At 34.9% G+C, this 12,239-nt stretch overlaps 1 protein-coding gene across 5 annotated transcripts in view; it reads left to right on the forward strand.

The window, feature by feature from the left end:
* LOC136035340 (UDP-glucuronosyltransferase 2B19-like) overlaps positions 1-12,239 on the forward strand; it is an 84,368-nt gene that overhangs the window by 33,542 nt on the left and 38,587 nt on the right. For 4 of the 5 annotated variants that reach the window (XM_065717083.1, XM_065717081.1, XM_065717080.1 and 1 more), the window contains exons 2-3: positions 1,391-1,537; positions 11,204-11,342. In XM_065717083.1, the coding sequence (XP_065573155.1) occupies positions 1,460-1,537; positions 11,204-11,342 (217 nt within the window). In that variant the 5' untranslated portion in view covers positions 1,391-1,459. Of the gene's footprint in view, positions 1-1,390; positions 1,538-4,127; positions 4,343-11,203; positions 11,343-12,239 lie in introns of those variants that run through there. The other variant, XM_065717084.1, reaches the window with a different exon arrangement.

The following is a 12,239-nucleotide window of genomic DNA, read 5'->3' on the forward strand; positions in this document are numbered from 1 at the left end:
TTCAAGTAAGGCTATGGGAGAGATCTTAATATTCAAAATAAATTTTTGGATTCAGAGCTGTTGAGGGGGGAGGGATCATTGAGCAACTCTAGAGCATTCTACTAATATTTCTAAATATCTGGTTCGAAAAGACCAACCTAAGTAAAACAAAAGGATAAAAAAAATAAACACGCATAAATAGCCGTTTCTTTCGCATTTCGCATTTTTATAAATATGGGCTCAGAATCTCTGCTGTTAATGAACGAGTTTGACTTATTTGGGAATCACCATCAAAAACAAATTCTTTATGTAATTTTATCTAACTCATTTCTTAGAGATTTGCCAACTGCTAACACTGGTTGCCTCTTACTTACAGTCCATTTTTCTACAAAAAATTATATGCTTCTGCAAAGGCACCCGTACCAAAGAAACATTACGCATTTTCTAACTGATTATGAAAGAAACTTGACATTCGCTCTTCTTCCGCGACAATGTTAAACTACTTTTACTTCTTTTTTGTTTTTAGTTTATTATTTCTTCTACAGAGATAAGGTGGAAAATAAATAGTTGTGTTTTATGGCCTATTACCACGGAACAAAGAGAGTTTAAAATAGAGGTCCCTTACCGTTCAAAGCAAGTGTTTCCGGTCTGATAAAAAGGAAATTCAAGTTTGTTTACCAGAAAAAAAACAGCGCCATTTATTATTGCCAAACCTAAACGAAAAAATTGTTTATGTCTTATTTATCTTTTTTTTTAGTTTTTTTTTATCTCTATCCTGAAATAGAGCTAAAAAAAAGCGAAGAAAATTGCGAACTGGATCGTAAGAAACCTTGAATTTCAATTGAAATAGATCCAAATCTTAAAAATGGTACATGTCGTTTATTGGAAAAATATTCAAGAATAATGAATCAGGTACATCTCAGAAAACCGGTTTCATAGCTACAAAAATGAGTGATGGATGGTACAATGCATCACTAAGTCATTGAACTTAGAATGTTTTGGACTTGTGTTGTTTGGGCTATATATTTGCACATTGGGGGTGGGGTGGGGGTTAGGTTAGGGTAGGTTTGGTTTCCGTAATTTTTTTCTGAAGTATTGTTTTTATCATTATGTTTTGTTATTTTTCATAAGGGATTAACCTAACTTCACTTCTTGGATGTGTTTCCAATAACCGACAAGTACCTTAAAAATTTCTAAATTTTTAATTCTTTAACGCTTATTTAAAAGTTCCTATTTCTTCCATGCTTTGATGTCAATGGTGCTAGTAGTTCTAAATTCCTAAATTAATTCTATTTCATAGTACCACAAACTCTCTTCTCTTTTGTTTATTATCGTCTTTATTCTCAAGTATCTTTTGGCTTGTTTTATTCCTTTTTTAGCCAAGTTAACACATTTTAACTGAACATTTTAGGTGGTTTTCAAACGAGAGAATGTTATTTATCCTAGAAGTTCCGTCGAGCTTATTGAGTTGACAGTAGACATGAAAAATGGATCGATTCAATCACACAACTTCAATGAATTCGGTGAGGTTTGCATGGACAACAATATTTTTTGGATGGTAAATATGTTCTTCATTTCTAGCATTCTAGAAATATTATCTATTTATCGATAGAACCATGAGTACAAAAAAGGCAAATTTTTCCTTCAAAGAATATTTGTTTCCAGTCAACGTAGTAGTGTTGACTCAGTAAAGAAGGGTGGATATACTACGCATTAGCTTCAGCTACTACTTTTTCCGGCCGCTTTTTATAGAGGGATAAGTCATGAAAACTTGTGAAGTTTTTCATTCAGTCAGAAATTAAAAGTTTCTAGCGCATACTTTGATAAATAAAGCTGATCGGAGTCTCAAACCAATACTCTTTCGTCCCCATGCACCATATATTCCCAATACTACTGCTACTATTACTGCTAACAACTTACTGCAGCACCAAGCCACCTGAGGCCAACACAGCTACGCACTCTCTTTCTTTATCCAATATTATTGGGTAAACTCTGATATAGCCATTTCGCTGTTAATAATTCAAAGGTAAACGTTCCTCCAGAGAAACAATAAATATATCTCCAAAGCATGGATCCAAAGTTCAGCAACTGGTCCATTCTTCACAAGTGTGTTTTAGTAGAAAAGGAGGATAAATAAATCGGTAAGTCAAACTGCCCCTCCAGTATATAGACCATTTTACATATGTCTCTTATATCGCTATCATTTATTGTACTTTGCACTGACCACTGCCCCTCCAAGTCCTCGGTTTGCCTCTCCCCCTAAACCTCAGTTTGATTTCCCAGCTGAAATTTAGTTTCTTCCAAAATCTTGTCAAAACTAAGATAAATCTGCTCAAGCATCAACAGATCAGTTTTGTCAGTTTTTTATATTATCGAGAACATTAAAGAAACGACAAATTTCACCCTCTAAATTTTAAAAATATATTTTCTCCCTCCCCCTCCAACGTTTCTGTGAATTGACACCAATTTTCTGAGCATAAAAAAGAGAAAAATCGATGAGCTCTTGTAACAACTGCCAAATCTCCAAATGGACTCTCCATCAAACAAATAAGTTAGCTATCTTGCCATTCCACATTCGCACCCGATAGTCAGGCACGGTTTGGTCTTTAGTTTTACCATATTTTTCCCCAGTTTTAAAGTCTCTTGCCAAATGCTCTGTGCTGTGATTGGCTGAAATCTAATCTTAGTTACTGCTGAGTTCATACAAATTGAACTTAATTACAACAAAGCCTGGAGCTTTTCTATATTTTTTTTCAATACCACAAAATTTTAGGGTTATCCTGAAACTGAGGGGAACAGCTGCCTGCCTCATTCCCCTGTTATCAGACTCAATTTTAACCTTGCATAACAATATTTTGGAAAAAATCACTGAAAATGACCCATCCTTATTTTTTTTTCTTTTTTTTGGGGGGGGGGTGGCTCCCTCATACTAAAATTATGTAAATTTTCCATGGTAGTATGTTTGCTGAGTAGCGTTAAAAATAATGAATTTTATTTACTTTGAAATCGAGCCACAAATTAGACTCATTTGATATACGTAATTTTCCGAAATTTTGCCTCTTAGGGTTTCGCTTATCATTGGGACGGGTCACTATTTACCTACAGTTCGTTACCTCGAACTATTTGAAAATTAGTTATATTTAAATGAGCTTATTCATCCCCAAACAGCGTTAGAAAGAAAAGTCTATGTTTTGAAAGTGTAATGTTTTCATTGAAAAATCAAGTTAAACTTTAGCATAATGAGGGAAGCTTCAGGGTGGTTGGCAGCTTCCCCTTCCCCCATGTGTCCCCCATGTGTTTGAAGTCAGTGTTGTCTTTAATGTAAAATAATAGGTTTTTTTTACTTACAAATTGTAAAAAAAAGTTAAACTTCTGGTTAAAAACTTTATAAAATGCGTCAAAAATGTGTTTTTTACGACTCTTACGACTCGGACAAAAATTTGGAAGGTTAGGGAGGATTCAAACCCGGTAACCATCTCCCCCTCTGGGTATGGTAAAAAAATTGACGGCAGTTTTTTTGAAGTCGTAGATAAACGGGGGGAAGGCTATCTAAAAAGCTCACAACTATGGAAAGTCTCATTTGCCAGGAAATTGAAGCTAAAATATCCAGTCCTCCACCCGTCAATTGAGGTTTATATCCATGTGCAAGTCTGTCATTTTCCTTCCAGAAAAATGTTAGCTTCCCAAAAAGTTCATATAGAGGAAATAGAAATAATATAAATGGGTTTATGGCCTTAATTTTTGCCCGTAGTGTCACCGTTCAAGTCGTTTAGCTGCCTAACGAGTAAGGCGGAATCCAGGGGGTTAGGGGGTTTGAACCCCTCCCCCCGAAATGTTTGTCCGACTCGTAAAAACGTAACAAAATGAATTTAGACAAATTTTGTGTGCGTTTTTTTTGTAAAAAAAACAAAAAATCTCTTAGCAACCCCCCCTCACCTAAAAAAACTGGATAGGGGCCTGCTCATGACATAAAAAAAAAAAAACAGAAACATCTAGGCTCTTAAGTAACATCTTTAATAAATATTTGTTTATAAACGCATGTCTTGCCTCGAAATAGCCTGGAAAATGTCCCGGGAGTCAACAGTCTACAGAAAAACGGCCTCCCTGCCAAGAAAGTCTTGTGTTAATTCCGAAAAGTAGAAACTATTGTTCTAGTGTATTTGTGGTCTTCAATAGGGCAGCTACTACATTGTGCCCCTCTTGTTGCCATTCTTAAGCGCTTAGTGAAGATTTAACTATTGTTGCTATCGGCCACAACATAGCCCTGGTTGATGTCAGAAACGTGTTTGACCGAACCTGAATGAAGACACGCCGAAAAGCCTGGCGCTAAGCTGACTACAAAGCAGAAGAAAATTAAGTACAGGTTTGTTTCTGTGACAGGTGTACAGCTGACTTGTAGTAGATGAAGGTTTATTTTTGAAACAGGTGTACTGCTAAGATTTTCAGCTGGTTGATTATTCTTTTCAAAATGAAATTTTGTCAAGAACAAATCTTAGTTGTAATTAGATATTAACTAAGATTTTTTTTTTAAATTACAGTTTTCAATAGAGCCTAAGAGTAAGGAATCGTACAGAGGAATACAAATTTAGAAATTTTACACTCGAAAGGATCCGAAATTTCTTTTTTTTTAATTCATTAAAATTATGTGGACACTTTCAATCCGAATTCAAGGTATTTTAATTAAAATTAGGTGGCAACCTTGTCTGGCATAGATATTGCTGCTGGGAATGCAGTAGCATATGGCTGCAAAGTAGTCGCATAGGTCTATACTTTAACCGAACTTACATGGAATTGTTACAAGAAATGAAAAAAAGTCACGGTAAATTTTCTTCTTCTCAGTAATTTTTAAACATATATTGAAAGTGTAGGTTTATTAAATCGCTTGCATGAGATATATTTCAATTGTTTTTACTATACAAATGAAACCTCAGAAAACCAATGAGTCTGGAATTTTAGCCGTTTCACTGAAGGGTGTGCGAGAGCACAGGATGGTTGGCCCCTAACCCCCCGTTGCACTTCCTGGCTGAAGGGCCAAGAAACGGAGATCAGCACCGCCGGTAGGGACTGTAAAGTCTAATGCCGTATTCTTTACCTTTTTTATCTTACTCTAGAATCCTAAAGACCAACAGTAAAGAAAATTAATTTGTTAAAATAGACAAAATTTAATATGTTTATTGTTTTGACAATGATAACTTGATGAAAAATCTTTTCATTAGCCAGGCTTTCGAATTAGTTTTCGTAAAATATCTAGTTTTATTTCAAAACCACATTGAAAATGTACTTTGCTTTATTTTGTTTATTGTTGTCGGCTATTATCAAGTTTATTGCATACTGGTTTTATATTTTCACAATGAAGATTGACCTATTCCGGTAAGTAAAAGTAATTCAGTTACCTGTACCTCAAAAGTTCAGAGATTTGTTAACGTTGAACCTTGGATGCTTCGACACAATCGGAAGTGTCCGTCTTCCCCAAAAAGTAACAAAGTCGTTCCTACACTTTCTTATGTTTTTCTTCATGACGTTCGTCTATTTTTGTTTGTCTGAATTTATTCCCTGCATCAAAGTAAACTTTTGCGCACGTAATTGCCTATAATTATGTTCGTGGAAAATTAAGCCGGCTTACATCTTCCAAGGGGCACGGATTCAATCCCAGTTGTGACCAGTTATTTAGTTTGGGACGGGGGTCACTGGCGTGACTCTGTAAGCTCAGCCAGAGTCGACCCAGCTTTAAATGGGTACCTGGAGAAATCTGGGGAAGGTAAGCAGGAAGGATGTGTAAAAGCACAGGATGGTTTGCCCCCCAGCCCCCCATTGCACTTCCTGACTGAAGGGCCATGAAACGGATATCAGCACCGCCAGTTTAGACCTTAAGGGTCTAGTGCTGTCTTACTTACTTACTTACTTACTTACACCTACAGCTCAATGTAGGTCAAACCTCCATCAAAGTGTAAGATCTTACTTAGTTCTGCTCGGAATGTCGTTTTTTTGCTTCATCAAAGCGCTAACATTTGACACCTCACTTATCTTTGCAAAAGAAAGAAAAAAAAGAAGAAGAAAAAAAAAACTCTACCAAATAGAAGGCTGAAGAGAGAATTTTGATGACAATGTCAACAAAGTCCTTAGACCACTGATCATTGTGGAACGAAGAAAGATGTTTGCTAAAAACTTTGTTGAAGTAAGATCAGAGTTGCCATATTTTTCGCTTCATCAAAGCCTAAGATCTTACTTTGTTCTGCTCGAATTATCGTTTTGCTTCATCAAAGTGCTAGGATTTCACTCCTCACCTGGCACGTACGCAGGGGGGGGGCTTTCGGGCCTCGGCCCCCCACGAAATTTTGTGAAATGTTTAATTTCCCCATGGTTTTTTGGGATTTCTGGCAAAAGTAGGACATTTATTAAGAATCTAGATACAGATGTGAAGCCCTTTTTTTTGGATTTTACAGCATGCAATTATCCGGTCAAGTCATTGCCCAATTATTTACTCATTTTCTGTCTGACTTTTTACCCTCTTTGGAGTAATTAGCGATTGTACTGCTATTTTTTTCGTAAAGAGAGTTTGCTTTCCACAGCAAAATAGAATTATCCTTGATATTAGGATGTTTATCCCCCTTTTCAGGATAAAGTACAACTTTCAACGGATCAATTTTGGAAACTATCATTTTTCATTAAAATCGACGTTTTCGCAATAGAAGAACTACCCCCCACAGCACCCATATTGCACTGTTGACCCTAAAATTTCCATTTCAGTGGGATATAATAGATTAATCACTGGTTCTGAATCGCTATGAACATAACCTGAGCCTAAAACGTACTTTTGAGGCTTCAGTCTTTCCCCACCCCATCCGCTACAATACTACAGATTAAAGTTAATCTGTATTTTCTGATGTACGTGCTTTTTGCATTTATTTAGCTACTAAATAAAAAAAGTGTTTCTTTATATCTGCTGTTTCGAAGGTTTTGGTCCCCCCCCCGAAAAAAATTCCTGTGTACGTGCCTGCTCCTCACTTATCTTTGCAAAAAAAATAAAAAAAATAAAAAAATTACCAAATAGAAAGTTGAAGAGAAAATTTGATGGTAATCTCAGCAAAGTCCCTAGGCCACTGATTAGCTGGGAATGAAGGAAGATGTTTACTAAAAGCTTTCTATGAAATAAGATCAGAGTTCCCATATTTTTCGGTCAAATCGTTTTTTGTCAAACGATGTAAGATATTAGCGTATCTATTTTCGAAAAATAATCAGGGCTTAAAAAAAGCATACAAGGCGCGAAAAGGATGTAGTCGGTCAACGATCTACCTTTTGCTTCTTCATATGCATCTTCCCCGATTTTACTAATGCTCGTCGATTTTGGGTATGGCATGATTAGACTGCTTCATTCTTATATCAATCAAATTTAAATATCCAGTCAAACCGGTATTTTCGGCGCGCCTGTTTTTAAACTATTTTATGATACGATACAACATTCCACTTTCAATGTCAAGAACAGGTTTTATTTTAGACTAACTGAATTTTACTAAGGCTGGTTAATTGAACGATAAGTTTTTGCCTATCCCTAACTTTTCTATATAACCTTAGTTTGATAGATTTTCCCCAACAAAATTTGTTATTAAAGTATATAATAGATGAATTTAGAATATACCTTTTAAAATAAGATTAGGCTCTTACCATTTATAAAAAAATTCCATGTTTTGGGAGCGGGGTATCACTTTTGGATCTTGATCAAGCCTTAATGTTTCAAAAAATGACTACTTAATGTGATATTTGTAAACTGAAAAGAAAATTCAAGTTTTCTGGGGTGGGGGTCGAGACGAAACAATATTTTAGAAGTTGCCATTCCCAAGCCAATAATTAGATGCTATAGGGGATTTTAAGAGTGAAATTACATGAGGCTCTTTCCAGCTAATATCTAGAATGCAAACTGGTAGTTTTTGTTGTGAGAATGACTGTTCCACCGACCGTCTAGATTAGTGAAACGGTCTCCCAGTGATAATTAAGATGAAGTTTTAACTGTCTCTATTGTACGTTTGATTTTTTTCGAAACAAAATTGTAGCCAAACAATTGATGATCGCAAGCGCAGCAATCTTTACTGTTCTAGCAGCAAATTTCAAATTTTCTTTAGCAATCCGGATAGTCGCCGACAAACACGCCTTCTCTGAATGTTTCCTTTATTTCTTAAATTTTTAATTTTAATCATCATCAGTTTAACAAACGTGAATGTGTGTAGGCCAAGCGCACTTACCGGGAGAAGGGTCTCTGGGTCATGGTCACCTTCCTTTCGAATCTCAAGATATCGCGATTTGTCTTATATTTTACCATTTGTGTTTATAATTTACTTATCTTTTGCAATTCTTTGTTTTCAATTTTCTGCTTAGTTTTTTTTCTCTTTCTATCAAAGCATTTGAGAAATAGACTTGCTCAACACCACATAATGACTTAGTCTTCTAATCTGTATAGTCTCCCAGAGGGGACTATCTCATTACGTGAGGCGCTCATAAGGTTTAAGCATAAAAAAAATGTTACTTCTCCGTTAAACGAAACGCATTCAAGAATTACGTAGGTTAATATCCGACAATAACCGGTTTGCCTGTCTGGAATTGATTATGATTTGCTGATTTCGAGTGATAAAACTAGGATGTAGTTATATTTTGACTAAATGTTGAATATATAGAGGATTAGGGGTTATGTTAGGTTGGGTTAGTTAAGGTTCACATAATTTTGTTTCCAAAGTATTATTTATTATCATGTTTTATTATATTTCATTAGGATTAACCAACTTCTCATCTTGGATTTATTTCATTTAACCGACAAGTACCTACAAGTTTCCCCTATGGGGAGGATGGGGTCTTTAAAAGTTTTTTTTTAACCAAAAGGGTCATATCACTCCCAAATGTAAAACAAATTTGTTTTTCTTTTTACACTTTGGTCTACTTAGATGGGAGGGAAAAATTTCTCCGGGTAATTTTTTTAATTGTCTCAAATAAAAGTTCTACATGCCTTTGAACCTAAAGATGGAACTGTGTAAGGGTTTTTCAACACATAAAAAGTTTTGATTTCACTAGCTCCACGATCAAATTATCTGAACCCTTTTAAACCCAAAACAAGGACCGTATCTAAGACTATACAGTATGCGAAATAATGGTTGGTCAATCGACCTTATTTCTAAGTAGAATAAGGAAAGCAATCTCAATTAAAACTAATTTAAAATTATTAGTAAAGGGATGTTTTGGAAGCAGAAGTAGTAGATTGTTCCACTAATGGTATTCGTGACCAAAACTTGGTATGTCTTGAAAATACGATTTTAGGCTTAGGGCTTAGAAGATTAACGTAGAACAATCCGTCAAGCTAGATTAGATTAAACAGGCGTCAATTCAAACTTCACACATTGCTTCATTGCTAACATTACAATGCCATCTATCTTCAAATGAAATAAAAATGACTAGTTTCTGAGCAGGAATCAACGGGCTCACGCATATTTAGTCCGGTAATTGAATTGAAAAAAAATAAAGATGTTTTTCACGGTTTAAAGCGTGAAGTGATAACAGATTAATAGTGAATACTATGAATCCCGTTGCAAATACTAGATTTCCATCTATTTAATATTTGGAATCCCTTTGCAATATCGGTGCCGCTCAAGGATTGCTCCCAGTATTTCATCAAGCATCATTGAGACGTTGAGAAATAAACTTTACATTTTCTGTCTAAGCTTTGGAGAAAGCATAGTCCAAGAACAAAAGGATTAGATAATTTTGATGAAAATAAATCTGAGTTACATACGATCCTCTGGATAAATATACCTTTGAAACAGATTGAAAGGGACAACTTTTAAATAATTCAGTTTTCAAAGCATGTTTTGTTTGATTTGATTTTACTTATTAGTAAAGCAGAAATCTTATTTTTTTTTTATGGTTCCTGGTCATGAGATGTAATAAATGGTACGTGTTTGGTTGTTTGTGTTTTATTCCATACATTTTTCCACCCCAGGTTTCACATCTTAACTCTTATTTCTTAATATGGTCTCTTTTGACATATTGATTTGATTCTATTGATTATTATTCGATTTTTTGTTGCCATTGTTTTCGTAGTATGATCTTGCAAGCTCAGCTTTTAATGGGCTGATTGTTAATTTTTCGGTTTTGGAATTGTTGTAAATTTTTGTACTGCTGCTGTCAAAATATGGGAAGAAAATTTTTACTTAAAGATCAATGTTTGATTTTTCGGCTTTACTTTGGCTGACAAGCATTAATAATGATATTGAACTAGGGATTTTGCTGAAGAACAGTGGTACTATTAGAAATCAAACTACACAGAGGGGCTGAAAAAAAACATGGTTATCCACCTGTAGATAAGTTTTATTTGAAAAAAAAGTACGAAAAATTGAATAAATAAATGTTCAAATAATAATGAATTGAAGGAAGACTAAGCAAGCATGACGTGTTAAATTGTATTACACGAAATCGAAATGCATTTCGTTAAATCTACTTTTCACATTTCTGTCGAGTTCTATCGCAAAAATATTCTACAAAAAGTTACAATTCTTTCCCTTTTTAGTTTCTGTGAGGTTATAATCTAAATAATTGGCCTTGAAAAGACCAGGAAATAGATCTGCCTCCACTCCGAAGACCAATTCTATGCAAAAATGTGACATTCCTCAATATTTGGAATAAATTAACGAATTTCGGGAAAACTTTTCCATAAATGTGTGGAAATCTTCCCTTTTCCCCTAAAAAGTATCAGGGTTGCCATTATTTATGGCTAAGGATCAAAGAAGATCGGATGATCCTGACTCGTACTGAACGAAAACACGGTTTGCATTTAGCAATTTGTACTTTGGTCAGTGCATATAAATTAATTTACTAAGTAGAATGTTGAACTGTAATTTACAGTGAACAGCTCTAAGCTTTCCTCGTCCAAAAATAGATTGTACAATGCCCATCAGTTCAAAATTGGTAACAAATATGACTAGGAAGATGGGGCAACCTGCTGACAACCAACTTTACATTACATCAAATTCTTAGAGATCACCAAAATCAAAGTCCAGAGTGAAGAATCAAATTCAAAAGCAATTTATCCTCATTTTGAACTACTCTAGATCCTCCAAAACTTTTGTTTCCAGTTTGAGAATAATGAGACGCTAATCCAGTAATATTCGAACTGATGGTAAGATCTCTGCATAGCTGACAAGTTACAACAGATATTTGGTGCTTATCTTTGTATTCATTTTTGCAGCGTAAACGCAGATTTTGGACCGTTCCCTTGTCAATTATCGATATGAATTCCCTGCAGTGTGAAACTCTTCTTGGAGATCCAGCTCTTCTTTCAATGTTGCAGGCCAGAAACTATTCAGCAGTGATAATAGACCTTTTCAGTAAGTTATTTCTCAGATTTTACTGCCGACGTAACATTATTTGACCATAAACAACTAAAAGTAATAAGATTACATATCGTAAGGGAAAAACGAGCCTTTGAGGAATCAGTGTTGCAGGAAATGATTACTAGGTCAATATCTTTAGTAATCATTCAAAAGTAAAAATGATCTTAAATAATTGAAATTTAATAAAGGGAGAAGATGGCATGATAATCAATTCTCGTCAGATTATCTGACACCAAATGTTGTGGTAGCGATAGCAGTCTACAAATCTACTTCAAGATAGCCTATCCCATAAATATTCATTTTAGCCATATTTTCAAAGAATAAGAAAATAACACATGCACCTATGCAAGCATTTTTCTTAGGCGATGGGAAGTTGTGCTAAAAGTAGGCGAAACCTATGAAAAATCTTTTCCAACAGGGAAAAGATGTCAATTCCTCCTATTCCTCTGCATACATACTTAGGTAGAATTCTATTCGCAATGAGACGTTTCAATAGAAAATAAAAAAACTAAATGAATCAGTTAGCTAAGAATGCATAGGTTTAGCTAAATATAAATTTCATTCTCTTTGGAATTATTTTCCTACTTCTTATGACAAACATAGGAGGAGTTGGTCATTATCAACCTCTCGGTGAAATTCACAACCTCTGTATTTTTGAAAGAACCGTATTTTTGAATATGATAATTTGTCTGTTTGGAACGGAGGCTTTTTTCCTCCCTTCAAACTGTTATTAGCAATTTTCTATTAGCTCCTGGGCGCAAAATGGTTAACTAACAAAAAATTGTTACCAAAAAGTCGCTGAAACTGCCTCTGGACTGACAGTTTATACAAGCAAACGTCAAATATAAATAAAAAATTAAATAGGATTTCATACTTCAAAACAGGCTTAAA

The sequence above is a fragment of the Artemia franciscana genome, chromosome 14, assembly GCF_032884065.1.
Source record: "Artemia franciscana chromosome 14, ASM3288406v1, whole genome shotgun sequence".
Taxonomy (NCBI): Eukaryota; Metazoa; Arthropoda; class Branchiopoda; order Anostraca; family Artemiidae; genus Artemia; species Artemia franciscana.